General features: G+C 42.5%; 1 protein-coding gene across 3 annotated transcripts in view; it reads right to left on the bottom strand.

Annotated features, from left to right (window-relative positions):
- EGFR (epidermal growth factor receptor) overlaps positions 1–23,158 on the bottom strand; it is a 163,188-nt gene that overhangs the window by 38,859 nt on the left and 101,171 nt on the right. For all 3 annotated transcript variants that reach the window (XM_082045971.1, XM_082045972.1, XM_082045973.1), the window contains exons 2-9: positions 10,791–10,942; positions 8,863–9,049; positions 8,032–8,166; positions 6,339–6,407; positions 3,318–3,436; positions 1,760–1,901; positions 770–886; positions 79–205 (exon numbers count right to left, since the gene is read on the bottom strand). In XM_082045971.1, the coding sequence (XP_081902097.1) occupies positions 79–205; positions 770–886; positions 1,760–1,901; positions 3,318–3,436; positions 6,339–6,407; positions 8,032–8,166; positions 8,863–9,049; positions 10,791–10,942 (1,048 nt within the window). The remainder of the gene's footprint in view (positions 1–78; positions 206–769; positions 887–1,759; positions 1,902–3,317; positions 3,437–6,338; positions 6,408–8,031; positions 8,167–8,862; positions 9,050–10,790; positions 10,943–23,158) is intronic.

The raw sequence follows: 23,158 nt of genomic DNA, 5'->3' as shown, positions 1-23,158 counted from the left end.
ATTGGGAAAAGAATGGCTCAGCCTGAATTTCTCCCTAGCCCTTCTCCTCCAGTGCTAAACAATCAGCAGGCAACTCACCCTAGAAATGCAACTGGGAGAATGCTAACATCCCCGTTGATCTTGGTACAGTTTTTGAAGGAGTCAATGTTTGTGGCATTTATGGAGAGGATCCCTTTAAGTTCACCTATTCCGATGCCATTGCACACTGTTAAAAGAGAGATACAGAATTCAGGGGGGAGAAGCGTGAAGCGCAATCACATATAAGGGAATAAACATGGAGATGACATTAGTCCAGAACGCACTCCCATATGGTGAAACCTACCACTCCAAGGTAAGTTTCATAGATCTTTTGGCTACTTTTGCTTTTCAGAAAGCACCACAGCATAACTGCTTTCTGTTTGCCCAGCTGTGCAGCTCTGGTCTGAGCATCTCTGCACACAGCCTCTGGCACATGCCCTTCAATCTCTTTATCCCATTTTCATTTTATTCCCCTTGTTGAGATACTGGAAAGGAAAAACAAAAGAGAAGGCTGATGTGCAAGATACACATGCACACAATACACAGTTTATTTACTGTACTTGTGGTGTATCCCTGTTGGAGAGGATGCTCCACAGCCATGTTTCCTGATCAAACCACTTGTCAGGTCTCCAAACCATCACTTGATATTTATATTGAATTTGCACTTAATTCATGTCAGAACACTATGTACTTTTTCTAATAATTCACCTATTATCTCAAAGCCTTATTGGTTTATTCCATGTTTTTGTACCTTTGCTGCATAGCCCATCACACTTTTTACACTTCCGAACACCATTTTCTTCCACTTCATAAGTATCGGTATTGCAAGAGCGAACGCAGGAGCCATGGTCGGTCACCACATAGTTGTCTGGAAAAAACAAGGATACAGAGGTCGTTGAAATGAGAGGGATGCATTGGGGGCTGCACAGGCACTTCAATACTAGGAAGAAAAAGGGTTTTTGAACTTTGCGTATACATAGCAAAGTACAGGCATTAATTACTAATTCTCACAAACATCCTTTGAAGATAGATGGACATACGGTGCTCTCACCAATTTACAGAGAGGGGAACAGTCACACAAGGATAAAACAACATTGCCAAGGTCAGGCTGTGCAGCAGTGCCATAACCGGGATCAATACACGGCACTTCTGATCCCTCACCTTTACTCACTATTCCAGGCTACAGGCCAGGCAGGGCAATGGTCAGTCTCAGAAAGGAATACCAATTCTGCATGCTAAACTCTCTCTTACATGTAAGTCTTGATGGGTTAAAAAAACATGGACGTGGAACAACATGAAAGAAAAAGCAAGCATCTGCAGAGGAAGCAATGATCACAGGCCTTGAGAGGGTGCATTGAAACTGTTGACTTTCTATCAGTCCTAATAAAGAACCAGTTAAGAGTTGATGCTGCTTCGGTAATCCACAAGATTGATCCCATATGGCTGTTAGTTTGGTGATTCTCACAAGATGTTTTTCTCCCCATCAAGAGAAAAATCCCCAGAAGCCAAAATTTAATGGTTAAAAATCAGGGAAGGAGATGGATGCAGACAGTTTGAAGAGGCTATCTTCATTACCAGCTATTCTCTGATTTTTGCCACCTGTTCCCGGTTACTACAGAAGCTGAGGAGAACAAGAAAGTGCTCTTTCACTTAGCCATAACACAGAGGGTTGATACAGGTCCCTTCCCACCTCTGTCAAACACCCCACCTCCTTTGTGGCTGCAACCTGAAATGAACTTACGTGGACATTCCCTCACACAAGTGGCTCCGAAGCTGTACTTTCCATCAGGGTTGACATCCATCTGATAGGTGGTGGGGTTATACAAGACCAATGGGGGACACGTATCCTTGCACGTAGCTTCATCCCGAAACTTGCGGCATGCCTGTCATTGAACAACATTAAACTACCTCCTCCTTAAAAAGCTATAATGGTTTTACATTAGCTTTTTAAAAACACTGTGATGGGCTCATCTGTTTCCTGCTTGGTTCTAATGGAAACCCCAAGCAGTTACAGGGATGGTCCCTCATGCTTTGAATATGAAAGGTTGCTTCAGGTTTGGCAATCAAGTTTAGTATTTGGGAAAAAAATAAAGAGAGAACATGAGGTTTTCTTGTTCTGAACAAGAAATCTTGGCACTCTGGCAGAGAGCTGCTGGGATTCACGTGGGAACAGGAGTAAATCTGCATGCTTTAGACAGAAGAATTTTCCCTACAAGCGGTAACCAGATCAAGACAAACGTACTTTTCTTGGCCACTTTTTAATAACCTAAATCAAATCAAGTCCTTTCCTGACGATTACTGACTTTTCTAGCTAAATATTAAACTGAAGTCATTATATTTGGCTGCAGGTAATGAACAATTTAGCAGGCATTTATGAAGGACAAGTTGGCTCTTCCAATCTAATTAGGCATTAAATTAATAATCGCTCTCTTTTCCCCTCTTCTCTTCCCTGGCTTTTCAGATGAGAAAAAATAACTGTGTGAGCCAGTAAGGGCATCATAGCCACGTAATTTATAAGAGGACCAGGAATACAGGTAGCAACAACAAATCCCAGACTGGATGGTTTCTGTTGCAATTCCTTAGTAGTCACCTAATTCAGAATGAAGTGCAGTGCAAACACAGGGAAGAGTTAAAACCACAGTGTGCACCAACCCCCTGAAACTCTTGTAGAAAAGCAATGGGATTTTTTTTCCTAAAAAGGCTCCATTTGCTCCTTGTCCCTCCACTGCCCCTGGGTCCCCTGAACACAGTGCTCTTGTGGCAAGTGAAAACCAGAAAGGGAAACATTGATTTAATGTCTGAAGTTCAATGAAATGCAAAAAAAGTGAAGATCCATCACATCTTATTCCCCTTACAAGTTCTTGCTTTAGTAAACCAAGATTATTACTGGCTAGTGCTAAGTAGCATAAGGCAAAGCTGTGCTGGCATGGAAAACCACTGCAGTCATAGCAGCTGAGGACATGGGGACCTGCCTAGATGGGGAAGTCGCTCTACAGCAAACACTCAGCTGCTCTGCAACAACTTTGAGCTCACTGGGTCTTGAAGCCACTGACGCTGGTTGGACAAGCACTAGGAAGCTCCACTTGCAGAGTCAGTAAAGACCAGCTAAGGGTGCGGTGGAAGTTCGTGTCCTTTTCCCTCCCACTGACCACCCATGCAGGGAAACCCTGGAGCACTCTCCAGGTCAGCAACTCTCAGAGGCCTTCTGGGATGGAAGAAGGCTAGAGGCCATGCAGCTGAAAGCCTGCCTCGCCATGCCAGGGACTTATGCAATTAGGGCGGTGGGGTAGCATTGTTACCAGGCAGTCGCTCTCCCGAGGCCCCGTGCACCCCGCAGCACACTGGTTGTGGCAGCAGTCGCTGGGCACCTTTCCCCTGCACCGGCCAGAGCACTGCTGGGCACAGATGACTTTTGTTACTGGAAGACACAAGAAAAAAGGAAAAACATCAGGAATGAAGAACATTTAATCTTTACTTGCTGCAATGAGATGAAGAAATATGGAGAAAAGTACTGGTGCAGTGCCAGATTTTGCCCATGGGATGCATATTCTGTCCTATAGAAGGCCAAAGCTCAGGAGGGGTGAGAGCTGGTGTGGTTGGTGATGAGAAGAGGTTGTATTCAGCCCATAATTATCTTGGCTCTTTAAGCACTCTGGTCCCAGCCAGCAAACCATGTCCTGCTTAGAAAGAGCATCCAGGTCCCTGCAGCATCAGTGTCTAAACCAAGAAAAACTCCGTGGACTCACTGCATCTTACAGCTGGGCAATAGAGCAGAATCTCTCTCAATTTTGTTGAGAAAATCTGGTATTATTGGTGGTAGCTTCGAGAAAAACAACACAACAGGAGAACTGCCAGGACTCTGTACTATAACGGGAAACTGTACATTGTTGGTGTGGTGTTAGGATCCCTCCAATGCACTAAAAATATTTCTGAAATTTGCAGAGAGATGGAAGACCCACTCAGCAAACCAATTTCATATGCATATTGTATTATTTTTCTTTAGACTTCGATTTCTTGGCCAAATTTTATCTTCATTACTCAATTCCCACAGGGTTTGCACTAGTGCAGCAACCCAGAGGAAGAACTGGCCCTGATTCAGCTTTTTGCAGGGAAGCAAAAACTGCCTGCAACATTTTGTTGAGAATCGGGAAATTGCCTCAATTTGAATATCAAAGCAGAGAAAACGATAATTAGAACAATTTAAAAAACCCAGCAGAAATTAATGGCTAGCATGTGTTTGTATCAGAGCCCCAAAATGGGTTTGTATACTCTCTACAAAAAAATTACTGGTACACAGACCTTGGCATTAGGTGTCAGAGAAACCTGATGGCGTATCTGCTGCATTACAGCACCCTGAGTGCTTCAGCTGTGCACTACAGTGACTGTTACCAATAGCACAGTTAGCACTAATGAGTTACAGTATCATCAGGAATTCCTGTAAGTTAATTAACAGAAAAATTTTGGAAAATGTAGGCTGCTACAGGGTATATAACAGTGTTTTTTTTAAAAAAATCATATTTTCTGTTTTTTTCCATTGCACACTTTTGTATCCAAACTGTATTATTTCATTTTTCTTGTGGGTCTGTAAGCAAAATATCATATTTTCAAGGAAACAGATTATTTCCACAATATGCCTTAGCTTCTCTGATAGCAGCTCCTCCAACTAGAAACAGGGGAATAAAAGGCACATTGTTTTACATGAACAGCATTTTGATATCATTTTTTTCATAAGCATCAGCAGGGGAGTAAAACAGCTCGTCACTTTGATAGCTATTGACTAGAGCTTCCTGCTGGAAACATGTATCACGGCAAATTTTTCATACAGAATATCCCACGTTCGTTGAAGGAGAGAGATACATACCGTCCCAAACTTTCCCACATATGGAAATGTGGGATAAATTTTCAGTTGGCCAGATTCTGAAACGCCTGAAGAGGAGAGCCAATGCCTGCAGATGGTTTTGTTTTATACACTCCTAGTCATCCTCCAGAAGCCAGGAGGAGTTTGTAAATGCTGGAAGGTTACAGGGCTGAGACCTGAGGTTTCGCAAGCCCCGGGGACAGCTGTGTGGCTTCAACTGTGGGGACTGACCTGGGAAGGGCTTTTGTTTGAGCAGCCACTGTCCACCTCAAGAGCCAAACTGCAGCGCTGACTGAAAAAAACTAAAGCTTTTACTAAATGAAGACAGAAAAGCTATATGCTCCTTTTTGCTTAAGCTCTAGAAGCCATGCAAATTTGGCCTGATACTTGCAAAGAAGAAACTTAGGTTTAGGTTTTATTTTCAGAAAACCAAAGATAGGATGTAGCTTTATTTGTGTTATGTCCAGATCAGCAGTCTTTCCACTGAACTTTGCACAAAACGAACAGGAAAAAAAGAATCAGAAGTAGTGCATTTCCCTACTTAATACAGAAAAAGGAAATAATGAAGTAGTGAAACAAACAGAAGTGGTCTTCCTCCTCAACCTTTACTTTAGGAAAAATAAAGTCTTGCAAAATCTCAAGCACATCTAAATGGATGTTTCTGTCACCCTCTTATTATCAGGCAAGCATCCTACCTGCAAAATTTTACAGTAAAGCACAGGCAGCCAAACCGAACAACCTCACAATGTCAAATATCTCGATTTACAAATTTAAAAATGGCTATGCATTTATGAGAGCCTTCCAAAGGTCCTTCAAATACAATCTGTGGTGTGATTACCCATATGAAGGTGACACCTTCCATGTTTACAAAAGAAACTTAAAGGGATTCCAAAAAGAGGAATTCAAGCCAGCAAAAAATGGGTTATGTTGTCACTTCTAATAGTTAGAAATTAATCCAAAATATCTTTAACTAGCCTGCAGAATCGCTCTGTGAGAAACAGCAAGAAGGCAAACAATTGAGCACACAGCTACTGCATTCTCTTGTATGGTAAAATAATCTAAAGAATAAATGTTCGCAAGTGCAGATGGGAGAAAGTTGTGTCCAACAGACAAAACCTTTCAATGCAGGAGACAGCTGCAGTCTTTCCCCACTGGATGAACAGCACATCTGCAGGGAAACCCACATCCAAGTCAAACTACCTCGAGGTTTCCCCTCCTGAAATGGAGCTATGTGGGGGTAGTGGGCACAGCCATCCTCCCCTTGACTGCACTTCTGCGGAGTGGGAAGCAGGCCACATCCCTCCATGGTGCACTTCAAGGATGCCCAGCATAGTGGGATCCAGAGAAGGAAAAGTATGAAATACATGTCACTAATTCACACTTGATAAGTTAGTTTTTCGGTAGATAGAAATTTAGTATGTCAGAGCAGACAAGATATTTCTTAATTAATCTGCAGGCTTACATGTCTGGCAGTTCTGTTCACCAGGGCCCCAGCAGTGGTCTTCTGTGCAGTTTGGATGGCATTTGGGACCTAAAATATGAAAGCAGAGTATTATATTCTATAAATATGAACAACAACATCATGTGAGTCACAAAAAACAAAAGATTTGAGCTTTCCTTTTTGATAAATCAGGGGAGGAAGCACCTATATACCAGTGCTCAAAAATTTTGAGAGCTAGACCTTAAATCCTTATCCTTTGTTCATCTCTGGTTTTCTACGTGCAGTTCTCCACACCTTGAGCAAGTGAGGGCAATACCCAGACAGTCTAGTTTACGAAAGAGACATATTTTTCCCAGGAACAAGAATCTCAGCTACTGCCCGGCTGGCCTTTCTGCTGGAGTTTGCATGCAATGGCAAGTCACTGCCGGCTGCTTGCAGCCGGGCATGTGCCAGCAGCTCGCTACAGACCACATGTAAATCACTGCTTCTGAACAATGCGGTTCTGAAAAGAAAACAAACCCAACTGGATTCACAGGCAACTGCCAGCTACTCCAACCACAAAGTAATTCGACTTGTCTGCTTCGCACCCTCCTCCTGCCCTCTGCCAAAAATACTCCTCAGCACATATATAAAAATACTCCTCCTGCAGCAGATGGACAATTGATGGAGAGGTGGCAGGATGGATGTACACCCTGCCTGTCCCTGAATGTTCAGTGCCAGGCTCTTTCCCATCCCTCCCTCCTTACTCTTTCTTTCTTTTTCTTTCTCTTAGTGACAAGATTCCCCCTCCCGTGCCCCCCATCAAATAGCTGAACAAATGCCAATACTTGTCCAAGAGTTGATTCATTTGGTGTGAGACCAAAGAACTACTTTTTTTTTTTAAGTTGAAAAGTTAAAGGTTAACATTTCTGTGATGTTTAGAGCCAAACTCCTATGATGACTTGTATTCTTCACAGCCCCTTGATTATGCTAAGGCTCTGCAGAAAAAATATGTCAACACAGAAGTTGGCTATTAGCTCTCAGGCAATTACGCAACTGGAAGAAGATAAAGAAAATATGCTTTTCCGCCAATTTACAGTGCCAGAAATGAAATGCTCAGAAATGAAAATAAACTCTCCTTTCCGTGAAATGACTGGGGATTTTACAAGGGACTCGTAAGACTGAGGGATTAGCTTGAGCCCACTGAAAGCATATGCTAAACAAACTTTTAAATATATGCTCATCTCTCTGCTCAACTAAAGCATCAGATTTATCTGCCTATTTATCAGTAATTTTGCAAGGATAATTTGTGCAGCCCAAAATCGCAGTTTTATAGCACTCAACTTGGTCCTTAGCAGCAAAAAGGCTTCAAGTCCCACAGTAACTCCATGACAGTACCCATATGGGTCTTCTAGACCAGAGCCTTATATTGTAAACAGAAGATTGCTGGAAAACTAATGAGTGCACATTATTCTGAGTTGTCTTTGAAGACACACATACGTAGGGTACTGTCTGAAACCAAGAGATGCATTCTCAAGAACTTCACTGAGCTCAGTGAAAAATTACATCTTAGGCTAGTGGTGAAGAAATGAAAGGGTTTCCGTCAGAACAGGGTTTGGTGGCCGCCAATGTGCAGGAATTGGTGGATCTGAAACCCACCACATAAAAGATGGGATGTTTGTTCTTCGCTCTGAAATAAGGGAGCACATAGCATTTTGGTTAAGTTAATACTCACAAGAAGACAGGTTGCTTGCAAATTCAAGCACTGTGGGAGGCTTCTTGCTTGTGTCAATGATGTCGTTCCAGAGAACAGTGTCCATGTTGCACAACTTGGGGTTGTTGCTGATTTTAACACCTCCGTTGAGAATTTCTGCCATGGAAAGAAAAAAATCAGTAAGTGAAGCAAACTGTCTATGTCTTCTGTCTCTGATCTAAAGAAAGGGAAATAAAACACGTTTCTTTGCCTCAGTCACACTATACTGACAGAAAAGGACAATCTGCATGGCACCAGCACTCCTGGTGGTGCAACTAACACCAGGCTCAGACTGGCAGGTTCTGGAGGGTCGGCTGCTATTGGATGCCACTAAGATGCCACTACATGTGGCCTTCTGCCCAGTGCTACCTCCAGAGGCCACTGCACTCATCAGAGGTGGCACTGCTGGTGTGCACAGCCAGGGACCGTGTAAGACCTTAACTCACATACTACCAGCTCCCACTGGAATTTAACTGATAATACTGGTGTGCTGGAATCAACTAATGCAAAATAATCACTGGATACTTCTCTGCCATTTTGAAGGACACAAATAATTCTTACCACCTGTTGGTGCTTTGGATTTTTCTGCATCTTTCTGCAATGGGAAATCATAAACTACCTTCTTCTTTTGAAGAAGGATGGCTAGAAGGGAAGCAATGAGGAAGCTGGGAAGCTACAATCAGACCCTTGTTTTTAAAGCAGGATTTGATGGCATGTGACTTTGAGAAGAGATCTTAAATCCAATCTTGATACCAAGAACCTAACAGTTGAAGTTTGCTTTACAGGTGCCTCCACCTCTTGCCCTCATCTTACCTGACAGCCGTTTCATTGGCAGCTCTCGGAGTCCCTGGGTTTTATTCATGTGGTAATTGGATAAAACTGCCAGAGCGTAAGAGTTATCATAGAGCACATTGCCTCGGATGATCTGGAGGTTTTCTAGAGGAATGACATCCACCATGTTGAGTGCGATGAGCACATAGCCGGCAACCTCCTGTATCGTCTGAAATAACAACAGAAGAAACAAAGTGTTTAATCCATGGCACTCTTCTGCTCTTGACAGAGTCACTTCCCCTCTCCCACTGCCCCAACCCACCATCTTTCAATTTTAAGGAATGATAAACCGCTTAATCTCATTTAAAAAAAAATCTGATAATAAGAAGGGACTATGTAGAAAACTTTGCTGTCTAAGCAGTTACAAACTGACTCTTAGAGCAGCTACCAGGGGCTCATTCCAAAGGTCCAGCTTCCCCTGTGGTCTCCTCAAGCAAGGCCAAGTGGGGCCACCTAGGAGTTGCAGGAAAACAGGGCAAGCATATATAATACAGCAACCGAGTGTGATGCTTCCCCTGAATACTTGTCCCAATTCCAACCATTGTTGGCACAGAGATGCCATCTGATTGAGGCTTTTACACTCTCTCTGATGTGCCCCTTTCCTTGCTCATTCTCCAATGCTCAACAGAGGGCAAGATCAGGTAACCTCTCTCTTAAGTAACAGCTACAGGACAAGACAAGTGAGGCACTGTCCCTGGATGTAGGTTAATCCCTGCCTTGAACTATAAAATGTGTGCATTTCTATAATCTCCTACAAAAATCACCATAATGACAGAACCTCAGGCTACCACTTAGGATATTTTCCTATTCTATGAAGACCACCAGTGAGTCTTCAAGAGACCTGTTATGTTCCTGTGAATGCTGAGCTCCATGGTCAAGTTGTGCTTGGGAAAGAAAAACGGCAATACCATCATATTTGTAACTCATATGTCTGAACCATCTCTTTTCTGATGTTTTTGCTTGTTACTATAATGAAATGGTTTTTTCCCTTTCTTTGTTCCCTGAGAAGAAAAGCTCACACAAAGAGATTACTCCTATCGGCCCAGAGGACTGACCTTTTTATTGAAATCTACCATACAAGAGCCCTTGATACCAGACATAGACTTATCACGTCAAAAAAACCTCTCCTGCCTCTTTCTTTGAAAACCTCCTAATCTCACAACAAGGTATGTGTAAAACAATGCATTAAAAAACATCTGTTAAGAAAAATATAACCTACGGTGTGACACTATTTCCAGTGGCAGCATCCCGGCAATGGGGGAGCACCCTGAGATGCCCATGTAGGACAGCATTCTTCCTCATGCCATGGCTGTGTTTTATCACCTGTCCCCATCTGTTCTGCTTTCAGCTTGAGATGGGAGTGACTCATGTCTAAACTGCAGAGGACTATCTTGAAGATTGCTCCAAGTGTCCACATGGGAAGCTATTGCACAGGACCTGCCTGCTCGGGAAGCAGGCACTGCAGGCTGGAGGGGAACTCACCAGCACAGCAGGGGAAGGGGTCACAGTTTACAGGGCAGGGTATGAGCCTCCACACTTCAAAATCTGCCATCAGGGCATTGCCACTCACTTTGTGCTTTGCTTTGCCCAATAGCACCACAAAGCCTTTTGCCCTCTGAGGAGTAGAGGCAATGGGAAAAAATGCAATAACATTTATAAATAAGAAGAAACCTATCTGCCTGGCAGCCAGCACAGGTTGGCAGGTGCTTGAAAAGCTATTTCTCAAAGTACCTGATTTAGTATTGTAGGGTTGAGGGTATCCTGCAGCCTACACATATCCTGCATCTGTGATGTGCTATTTTTATGTTTTTAGATGACCACAGAGTTTTATAGGTAGCCAATCCTTTGCACTTAAAAAATGAAGTAAGATTCCTTTAGAAGGGAAAGCTATATTGGCCAGGAAAGCTAACCTTCAGGAAAGAGAGGTCACGATTATGCTCCACGTATGTAATCTCCAGGTTGCTGAGCACCACCTCACAGTTGTTGTACATCCTCTGCAGACTGGTGAAATGGTCTTCCACATGTCCCAACTGGGTCAGCTTGTTATTTGTCCCTTGACAAACTGTGGAGGAAAGAAGAAAACTCCATGAAGGAAAGCAAGAAGTACAGGGTGAAGACTTATTTCCCATCCATCTTTACAGGCACCACAGTAAGGGAAGCATCAGCACAGGTTCACAAACCCCACAAATGTTATCTTACATGACCCTAATGGCAATCATGTAGGGAGCATGCGACACTTCCCGAGCACAGAAAGATACCAGAATTAAGAGCTGGACCAATCCTCCATTGCTTTCTATCAAAAACTCAAAAATGAGGCTTTAGTATATAGGTAGTACTAAGCTTTCTGTGCCACAAACACAAATCAGTTCCGGAGGAGAGGGTATTGATACAGTACCACCAAACATCATTGAAAACAGTATGCCGCCAGGTATCGGCAAAGGCAATTTCCCTGAGGACCCATTTACTTTGGGGGCCATTGTATCTCCTTGTTAACCCAGTGGGAGGGAGTCAGGGTTTCCTGCAGGACACCTCAAATTAAAAGTCCAGGTTTTAAGAGCAAACTGAACCTCCAGGGCTCACACATCTCTTGCCACTCCGACACATGGAGGTTCCGGAGATTCCCGGCATATTCAGCTTTGGCACATGAGTCCTTGCTAGTGGGGAAGGAAGGAAGGAAGGAAGGAAGGAAGGAAGGAAGGAAGGAAGGAAGGAAGGAAGGAAGGAAGGAAGGAAGGAAGGAAGGAAGGAAGGAAGGAAGGAAGGAAGGAAGGAAGGAAGGAAGGAAGGAAGGAAGGAAGGAAGGAAGGAAGGAAGGAAGGAAGGAAGGAAGGAAGGAAGGAAGGAAGGAAGGAAGGAAGGAAGGAAGGAAGGGAAGGGAAAGGAAGTGGTGCCGTACAGAGCACCACTGAGATTACAAACATTCATAATGGAATAGTGGAGAAATTAATCCCCACCTGAAATTCTATTACTCAGCTTTACTAAACCCAGATGAAATGTCAAGTTATCACCACTATATTCAATTGCAATAAAAGAGCAAAATGCAAATTGCTTTAAAGAAAAAAACACCACACACAAGCCCCAGAAACTCTTCCAGTCATCCTCTGGGCTGTCCCTACTTAGCTAAAATTAAAACATATCTGAGTTATGCCAATGCAGAGGAAATGTGAATGATTCAAAAGGCAATGTGGTAAAAGACTTCACAACACCTTCCAGGTGGAAAGCTTCAGCCCAACTTTGCTCTTCAGTGGGAGCAGAAGGAAGCCTTTATCTCATTGTCGCTGTAATGCAACCCAAGCCTGACCTCATACCTTTCCATAAGACACCAAAAGAATTGCATTCTTCTAACCCCCAAAAAAACCCAAATAATGAAGTGATACTCTTGTAGAGCTGTAATTCCTAGAAGCACCAGTCACAAACTGGAACACCATGGTGTGGGGTGCTATAAAGCAAAGAACAAAGACTCTTGACAAAGCTGGAAATAAGTTTTGGAGTTAGTAACGTAAGATATTTGTTGAAGATTTACCAAACAACTAAATTTTTATTAGTAGGAAAAATAAATTAATAAGCAGTGATCAAGAAACAATTAACAGTCATCAAAACCATTCACTGAGCAGCTGAGCATGTGTTACTTCTCAGAACAGTCATCACCCATAATGAGTTAACAGTGATAAAAGATTAAATAGTCTTTGTCTATGTTTAAAGCAAGGCTATTCACTCACATTCCTCAGTTATTTTTCATTATATGTTTAGATGAACATTATGATGCTTGGGATCAGAGTGGCAACTGCTAATAAATGGGTACAGTTTAACAGGGGCTGTGATTATACTGTGTAAGCTGCTTGTTACTACATGAGCATCAAGTGTAGAAAATCACCTTTTTACATTTGCCTCGAATTTCTGTAATGGACAAGAATTTCCTACGCAGAATTCTCTGTTTCAGTTTCAAATATAACTATTGCAATGTGCCCATGCTTAAAATCAGCATTTGCATTCCTCCAACGAAGGAAAAAGCCAGTGAGAAAAGATCTTTGGAGGGTTCGAAGCCTCAGCTTGGATGCTTAGTTTAGGCATCTCAGATTTGATCTATAGGTGTGTGGTTTTGAAATGCACTGAAATACAATGCAGAAGCAGGTGCAGTTTAGACTGCAGTGTTTATGCTACATCTGCACTGAAGGAAGGCTGGAAGGAGGAGCCTTCTGCAGCAGCATCCTACTGGTCACCTATACCCAACATTGACACTACGCAGCTTGGTACTGGTTGGATTGCACAGTCGAGCTCACTGAAACAAGCTCCAGGAAAAACTGCACACACTTGAACATGTTTCCCTTAGGACTGGACAAGTGCTGGAGATCTCAACTTGGCTCAGCTACCCCAAGAAACACAGAGTTTTTCACTGCTTACTAGGCCAAGGCTGATACAGCAGGCAGAGGGCATGGTTACTCTTGTGTTTCTCCCTCTCCCATGGGACTGCTCAGTGAATCATGCCAAAGAGTTGATCCAAGCTACAAATAATGCAGAGCAAGAAATAAATAAATGGACAGAAGGTATTTTTAGCTCACTGATTCGGTTCACCATGGTACCCCATGAACTTCTGCATTGGAAACAGCTCTGAGGACAGCAAGGAGGCAGGAGCAAACAGTCAAGAGAAGGATCTTGCCAGCTTGTGAAGCTGTGGAGGGAAACACAGACATAAAGCCCTCCAAAGAGGCTTCAGGTTGGTCCTCCAGGACCTATTTTCTTCCCCTGTTCTGGGAGTAGAGAGCACTTTGATGGCTCTCTACCAAAGGTGTCTTAAGCCACATGCAAAACCACTTGACCCCTCCACCAGGCTCATCACCTCATCACATCCTCTACACAGTAAACAGAAGATGTAGATGAGATGTTAGTCAAGATCCGGAGAGCAGAAGAAAATGGGTTGCTTCAGTATATGGCTAGCATCAGTCAGATCACCCTATAGGAGCTTTCCCCCCATGCACAATTTTTTGTTTGCTCAAAGAGCTACAACACCAAATCCTTGTTTGTTGCAAGGAGATCTAAGTACATAGAAAAAGTGAACTTCATCAGAGCAGTATGAGAACCTTGGTCACAAGCAGTATATGCTGAGCAAAGAAAACCCAAATCGAACAAAACAAGCTAAACCCCTGCAGCAGTATTATTAAACTCAGGCAAAGGTGCTAAATAATTTTCCAACTGTAACATTTGCAAAGAAAGAAAATGGCCAGCTTGCATCTCATGAATAATGCCATTCCTGCAATTTCTTCACTTACGAAAACCGTGTTCTGAAAAACATACATGGTATAATTATCTGTATATATTAATAATACTACAGTGTGAATGCCATTTTGGCCAGAGGCAAAAGCACAGACAATGCAGTGCTCACCTCACTCCGCAGAGTTTTAAGTGAGATGTGCATGCATGAGTGCATGGATTATTTTATGATTTAACCTCTATTAAGCTTGACCTATTTGCCCTCCAAAGGACAAATTTTGATGCCACATACATTCTTTACAGACTTTTGTTTCAATGTGTAGCAAAGCCAGCACTATCCAGGTTTTGGAGTTGGTGGTGTGTATGGATACTTACGTGGTAGTGCTGGGGCCTGTGGTAGCATGTGCCACATAATATACATTCCATGTGAACACTTGCACATGGGTGCAGCACATTTCAGCCATAAAGAAAACAAAAAGAACCCAAGAAGTTTCCTGATCAAAATCCAGGATGAGAAATGTCCCTGACCTGTAGAAAAGCTGAGATCCAGATCTGAACTTCAGGGTACATGCTGATCCACAAAAGACGCAAGCTTTGCTCTTATCTGTGATGTTAATATACTAAAAATACATCCAGTCTGGAAAAGTTTTGACACAGAGAGGACATCCCATGAGGCCTCTGTCTGAAGCAGTGCTGAAATGGGGCTGCCTGCCAGGACCATGAGGCTCTCCTGCCCCAGCCCAGGTGACCCACCGGACCTCCAAAGCCCCAGCCATCACCCCTGTGATGTGGAGGCATCCCCAAAAGTCTGAAGGGCAGCAGCATGGGATTATCACCACAAAGCATTTTACTTCTGTCTGTTATTGCTCTTAGCACACGTGCTGTGCTTCCTAAATACCAAAGTACTGTTGATCTTGAAGTAGTGACAGTATTACCTCAACAGGCAGCCTAAAAAAGGGCAGATATTGCTGAAATGACCTGAAATGTCAGGTGCTACATAAGACAGCACCGATCAAAGAGCTGAACAGGCACACTGTACTGATAGATGCAAACTCACTGAATTTCAGTGCTTAGGGAAAGTGCACGGTTGGCTGCTCTGGATACTAAAATCCTCTCTGTCCACAGTCATGCTTGCTCCCCTTTTCTGTCTCAAACTTAGCCTAAAAGGAGTATTTGTCAATCATGCAAATGGGTTCACCATCTGCAACCCTCTGCTTCTTGGCCTTTTTTTTTCTTGTCCAGCCCAAAGAAACTGAGTGAAATCGAAGCATTTTCTAAATGGCATTTTCCACAAGTGATGGTAGGGAGACAGAATGCATCCATCCAGCCATAATGCTAAGCGACTGTATTCTTCCAAATCCGTACAAGCTCAGATTAAACAAAGTGGTCTCTGCAACAATTGCCCTGATACAAGTGAAACCTGTTTTCATCTTTTCCCCAGAAAATCTGATTACTGAAGTCTCAATCCTGTCATGCATATTTGTCCCAGACTTCAGAAAAAACCCTGAGAATGCTTTGAAACCAAATTACCACCAATCCCCAAATCATCAGCTGTTTCTGTCCATGCTTAGCCTCTGTTAGCCTCCCTGCAACTCTGACAGACACATCAAAATAATAGCTTGCAAAGGCAATTTCAGAGATATGCAAGTCCATTTCCATGCTTCATATATCACTTATAACTCTATACGACCTGGCATAATAAATTTATATACTTTTTCTGCATGTTTTCCAGCCATTATTGACAACAATGCAAAACTTGCAAACAAGAGATACTTGTTTCATCTGCCAGCAGGTTTATAAATATTCCTCTCTCCTCAGTCATTGGCAGTAATTCCACCTTTGATTTTTTTTTTCCCCGGTATTTCATGGAAGAGCAGTACCTTCCAGGGCACTTTGTCCAGATACAGAGCTGCCTCCAAAAGTCAGGTGGCATAATGTCGCCTGATGTCTTACCATCAGTCCTCCCTGCAACCAATTCACCTTAATCAGAGTGAACTGCAAACATTTTGTAAAAAATATTAGCTTGACGTATGGGCAACCACACCACCCCAAAATCCTGCCCATTGCACCCCGGGTCAGCCCTGCACAATGCATTTGGGATCCTGGCCATCCCCTGTGCCTCCACACTCCTCCCTAGGAGAAAAAACTGTTTCCCCCTTGTGAGGGTTGTCACTGACCTTCACCTAATGGGGCCTCAGAAATTAGATGAAAATCCTTGTGTCATTCAGGTAGAAATCTGTGCATCAGAGATAAGGGCAGGTCCTGTATATCAGGTATTTTCTTTTAACTGACCTCAAAGCATTCCCTTACAGCTATTGAAAAGATACACATAATCTCTCCATACTACCACGTAAAGCCAGGGAAGTGCAGCTAGTATTGTCAAATTATCAAAATAATGGCATTTAAGCTTACAAGGAAGTACTAGAGAGGACAGGACATTTGTCATCATGACCAATGCCATTTCTGATAGAAAGTTAAGAATGATGCAATGTTTTCCCTAATGAAATGCAAGAGTTTGGAAAAAAGGAAGCAATATTTCATTATTTGTGATTAACCACTTAAATAGAAACACTTCATACATTAACCAGTTCCTCAACACTAGAGAGAGATGTGATAGAGAAATTTCAGCATTACTGGGTTGAATATGTTTTACATAATAAGAATTTCAAAGGGAGGAAAGTCCATGTGACACAAAAAAACCCCATCCAAATCTACTGCAATGTGCTGTGGGAAGTTACAAAAAGGAAAGGAAAAGCTCGAAAACAGGTGAGGCATACAAACAATGCTCAGCCGTGGGGAGATGTTTTGCCTTGAGTGGCTGCAAACACATACGATGCCTAAAAAGTCCAGTTTCAGCTTAACAAAGCAGCATCCTGGCACTGGAAATGCTGCCTCAGAAGATAGTAATTTTTACATATACTCAAATACTTTAATTTAAAACATTGTGAAAAACAGCCCTGTGTGGCTGTACCAAGTCCCTGCTCAAACAGTGTGGTTTTGAGTAATGCAGTTACTGAGATTTATTCCAACTTTTAGACACACTTGGAAAAAAACAATGACAGCGCTCTTAAAAATACTTAGATGTAAACTTCAATTGCCAAAGTGACCCAAAACTAACACCATAGTGCAGAAAAAGAATATGCCTTAAGGGAAAGCTTTCCCAGATGATTTCTTATTTTTATTCACTTGATGAAAGCAACTTTTCCAGCTATTAATAAATCTAATTTTAAGTTTCCCTTGCTCTGGTTAGGAGTGGAGACCTGCCCTCTGATGGCAAAAATAATGTCCTGAATTGCAAGGGATGGCGGCAGCACAACAATTGCATGACCCGACGGCTGGTGTGCACCTTCACCTGGAAGAATCAATAGTCATATATAAACCATCTTGCTCCTGAATGAAGACCTCTCCAAAGTCACAGTATTTCTGACAACAAGGGATTCAGCCTTACTAATTCCCTACAGTGTTTTTTATTCTCCCCAATATAATTTAGTAATATTTCTTTTTTTCTTCTCTGTTGCCATTATTTAATTCAGCATGTATCTTCATTAATCCTCCAGATTAAGGCCAGACTGGGATGGGCTGAAATCAGTCTTTCCACTGGCTTCAGTGAGAACTGGATGGGGGATTAAATTCTTCTCTCGCTGACGCCAGTGTAAATTTGGAGCAACTACAAGGACAGGGTGGGCTAGACCAGCATTTGAGGTTTCCCCTCTGAATGCCTTAGTATACAACTGTGGGAGAGCTACAGCACAAGACAAGTTTTTTTGTAAGTACCGGCATAATTGCAAAGTAACCGGAATTGTCACCAATTTTCTATAGTTTGTGAAAAGTTCTAATGGTGAATAACAAATTGTGATTTTTTGAGGGAGTGTTTCTAGTGGGGTACTGAAAGATGACATGGGTTTAGATCAGTTTTCTTCTGATGACTTTGTTAGTGGTCTATTAGAAGACATAAAATCATTGCTAAGGATGACTGCAGATGACACAAACATCACTGGGGTTCTAAATAACAAAGAGGGACAGGTGACCTGCACAGGCTGGTTTGTATGATTTTGGAAAATAAGCTCTCTGAACAACATTTATTTAAACTATAGCCAAAGGCAAGGCCTTACATCAAAGACTGCAGAACATGTACTAGATATAAAACAGGGTGCTGGCACGCCATTGCCCTGAAAAGGACTTGGGGATAGTAAGAGGTGACCACTGCATCACTTGATACAGCAGAAAACCACAGCGGCTGGGTGAATCACTGGGAAAATGCTTTGGAAGGGAAGGCAGGAGCCGGCACGAATGGCTGGCAGTGCCCCAACACACCCAGGAGCCATGGCCTCTGCACTAGGGGGCCCCCCTCTCCTGGCAAAGCAGGTGTCACCAGGCGCAGCTCCGGCTCCCAACCTCATCTGGGTGCTCCACCCCAACTTCAACCCTTCTCCAAGCTGCAATTTGGCCTCTGTCCACGTCACACAGCCAATGGCTACTGCAGCACGACTTTGCCTTGAGTTTTGCAGGCTTTTTATTTGGGGCGTTGACTGGAAAGTCAAGCCCCCAAGATGTCCTCAGCAGCAGCTGGGGTGCTGCTGCTGGGTTGTCCCTCCCACTGACACCCTTTGGGGAGACTGCTATAAAGGAGTGGACCATTCTCTGTTAAGATATTGCTCAAGGTTAATGGCCAGATTTATCGCAAGTGCAGTCACCAATGAATCCAAATAATGAGCTGCTCCTATGATTTATTAGTGAGGAAAACCCAAGAATAAGGAAATTTCATATCTATCAGCCACTATGCAAACGTACACATATATACACAAATGGTAACAAACACTGTATACATTTCATACACACCACTTGACAAACTTTGTACAGAAAACCACACAGGCACCCTTTCCCACCCCATCTTTTAACCTTCTTTATAAAAACTCAGGCTACACCAAGTTATTTGAAGTCAGCATTGACTTTGAGGTGTCCCTCCCAAAGGTTCTCTGTCTAAGCTCAACAGAGAGGAGTAATAAGTGTAACCCTACAAATCTGTCAAGACCAGGATGGGCAAAGTGATGAGTACATGACGTTTTTAGGCCTGTGGTTCCCTACATAGAGCAGAGCAACTGAAGGCGTATATTTTAAGGTGCAAAATGTGGCTATTCAAGTCAAAACACGCCAGCTGTAGCTTAGACATTCAGGTGGTGTACAGCACAAGGAAACACCACCTAGTACTTTGGAAACTGCTGTAGAGGAAATCATGGAGGGGGAAATGCAGAGTCGGTAGTATATCTGGTAACACTGGATGGAAATATTGCCATCCCATTTATGCTGGGTCCTCCAAGAAAAAGCATTGCCCATGCCCCTGTTTCAAGACAGTTATCCTTATGCTGTGTGAAACCCACATACTGACCAAAGTATGTCTTGTACTGTGGAAGACAAATTCAAACAAGACCATGCAAGAGGCAAAAGACTTCACTGTCAGTCCAAACAGGCTCCACGCCCTCTGATGGTTTCCCCCAAGGATGGGCCCACCAGGTAGCACAGCCTCCGGCTGACAGTCCATAGCTGCAGCCCTCCTGCTCTCCAGGTTCACTCACCAGCATAGCTACTACACCCATCACCAAAAAGTCATATGTATCTGCTGGGCAGAGCTCTGGAGCAGGAGAAGGGCCGTCACACAGCCCCATTCAAGCAAGGTTTGGGCCCTATGAAATGGCTCAGAGGAACCTCCATGGTGAATTTTGTCACTATTGTGTTGCTGCAAGTAGTATAAAAAGCCCAAGTAGAGCATAGAAGCAAGTGGCCGAGAGACCTCTGACAGCGAGCATGGCTTACTGCACCGTTAATCTGAGGAGACATGTATGGCAGGAGTGTGGCATCTCAAGATCTACACCGGGATATTTGGGATAAAAAGTGGATGGCAATGGATGCCTGCGCTCTGTGATCTAAAAAAATTGTGTTCTTCATTGTTGTTTGTTCTGGCAACATCAATGGAGCAGCAGGATTTTATAGCACAATAAAAAGAAACTGAAAATGTGTGCCCATGAAAATGTGGGACCAGTTTATAGTTATATCAGCACTGAATTGTTTAGAATTGTTTCAAAATGAGTTAGAGAAACGATACTTAAAAGCATTAAACTATGCTGTGAACATTTTACCACATGGGATTTCTTAAGAAATGTGTGTTGTCCAATGAAAATAAATCACATATTTTTCTTTATCTACATTAAATCAAGTCTTATGTCAAAACAATATGTGATGCACACATATTTACTTTTAAATCCCTCACACTTCGAGGTGTAAATTCTATGTGAGCACTCACGACTCAAAAAGGGCAAGAGAAAAACCTTACATCTTATTCCAAGTAGAAGACTAAAAGCTTGCTATTACAAATGCAACACACTTGTGTATTTTTGCCAATAAACATATATCTGCACATACGCATATACATGTAGCTCTCCCAGATGACTAGACTGACACCTCTAGAAACTGCAAGTTCTCCAGATAACTACTGAAAACACAACAGCAATGGTGCAAGTTTTGTTCACTGCCCGAACTACGCACGCCCACCTCCATGATAACCCTATCTACTTCTGTGCACGGTTCTGCCCACTGAAGTCACGACGAGTGTTGTCAGCAATCACAGCGGATGCTGCATCAAGCCTCTGGGTCCGTATAGCTGCATCACTGCATGATACTTCCTCCGAAGCAAGTAACTATAGCAAGTTCCAGCCTCCAACGGATACAAGTTGGGAATCTACAGAAAGAAAAATCTATGGCCTGCAATTCCCCAAGAGCCACCTTGCCCCTTAGGAATGAGATCCCCTTCATGAGCGAGGCTAAAACAAGATGAAAACTGCAGACAGGACTAAGATAATATTTACTGCTTCAAACAGTAAAGGTACTGTTAAGTTATCTGTACTAACATAGCAAATGCCTTGACAACTAACTACAAAGAACAAGCAAAAGCCAATAAAAAGCTTTAAAAGCTTGTCTCTGGCTACTACACGTTCATGGGAATGAATGTTACAGTTAATACTTAGATTAGAGCTTCCAGCAGAAATCTGGATATTTGCACATGTTGACAAGCAAGCAAGTTAATACACGCTGCTGGTTTCAAAAGCCTCCAATAATATTTAAGTTTAAAAGGAATAGCTGAAGAGCATATTAAATGTAAATGAGCTCTGGATTGCCTTCTGATCTTCATTTAAGCCTTGACTAAAACTCAATGGAAAGACTACTGTTGAAACCAACGGGACCTGATTCAAGCTCTTATTTCACTTAATTTAACTGTGTGAAATTCAATAACTGAGGTAAACAGACTTTCTACCGCCCTTTTTTTTCTGGAAGTAGGAGAACTACAATTACATTTTGAAAGCACAGCCAAAAAAGCCACAAAGTGATTAAGCAGCACCTGGGTAAGTTTTGAAGAGGGAGACCAATTTATCTTCAAAAGTCTGGGAAGAAAAAACTTCGAACTTAGTTGTCAGTACTATAAATGTTGCGTGTTAGAGCAAGTGGACTGCTTTTAAAGTCAGTCTTCTTTAGCAATAGGGAATCTCAGCCACATTTAATGCCAGAGTTTAGTTCTGTGAAGAAATGTAAACAAGTTTGGACATTCTAAAAGGTACTTGAAATGCACGATTATGGTATATTACATGCTGTTCAAACTCTGAAAAAGTTCCCTTTCCATCTCTTGATTTGCATGGTGAACCTCTGCCATGCAACCTGAGCTGGAAGGCAGGCAGCCTTCTTCACGCTCTTTCACCCTATTCAGCAAAGCAACTGCTCCATGGCCTAGTACTGAGTCCAGAAATTCTGCAATCTGAACAGCAGAAATATTATGTTATACAGAATAAAACTCTGCTAATGCTCTCAGACTTGTATCATCATAACAGACACTCACACAGGTCCCAGAAAATGAGATCATGGAGTTTATCTCTTGTTTGATTGGTTATTGAATAGGGCCCAGGGATAGGTTTTATTTCTCTCTGCCCTTGTCAGAACAGCTCTTCCACTTCCTCCTGCTTATTTTTCTCTATTCCTTTAAAAGAAACATTTCTGCCTCCGTGTAAAGTATTTGCGGCCCATACATGCAATGGGCTGCACAAAAGCCTGTAAACCAACTGTTACTGTGGCAGACTTTTGAGGAGCCCTTATTTACCTCACCTTTGAAAATACTAATAAGAGAAACACATCACAAATAAGTAAATTAAATTATTTTCTTTCCTGAAAAGAATGAAAAAATACAGAATTGTCAAAAGCCAAAACATCATCCTGTACCAGTCTTTTCAGGTCATATTATTATTTCATATATACTCAGAATTTGTGGCTGTTTAGATGTGAGCAGTTTAAAATCATTATGAAGATGACTGCAGCTGCTAAATTTGATTCTGCAACTTGTTTGTCTCCCAAGTTTAAGGGTTGGTACCAGTTCTGTCTTCCTCATGGGCCTGTTTTAAGCAACAAGGCAGGCAAAATGCTGTGCAGCTTTCTCAAACACAGAAAGAAACCCTACATGCAAATATGAAAATCCAGAAGACGACATGCAGATAAGGATTAAAAAACAAAATCCTTTAATAAACACCACAAACCTGCTTTGATGCATTCCACTCCCTGCAGAAATTGCCAGGAAGAAACTGCTCCATCAGTTCAGTGAACGGGGGAATAAACATCCCCTTTAATACAAAAAGCTGGTAAATTAGCTACAACCTAAGCTCCAGTGCAGAATGTAAAAAAGTTATCGGTAGCAGTCCGTTGGACTGTACTTATCTTTGCCAAAGATGTCCTGAGGGGTTTAAAAAAAAAAAAAAAGGAACTTTTTACTACTGCAGCATAATTCATGTAGAGACATGAAAGCCTGACTGTAAAACTGATCTCATTCATCCCTGTTCCCATCTGTTCCCTTGTCCTCACCATGTTTCTGCTGCAAAAGATTGCACTCAAGTATTCTGATGGTGAGAGGTTTTTTGTAATCTGGTGGATTTTTTTCTTCCTTTTAACACACTCTGACTAGAAACAACTGATCTTTGTCTTTTACTGTATTACAGCACTTTGAAAACTCACTGTAGTACAGGAGTTTGGGACAGTGAAG

The sequence above is a fragment of the Streptopelia decaocto genome (assembly GCF_964273445.1).
Source record: "Streptopelia decaocto genome assembly, chromosome: 2".
In the NCBI taxonomy this organism is placed as follows: Eukaryota; Metazoa; Chordata; class Aves; order Columbiformes; family Columbidae; genus Streptopelia; species Streptopelia decaocto.
Note: the sequence above shows the minus strand (reverse complement) of the source record. Positions and strands in the feature narration are given on the sequence as shown.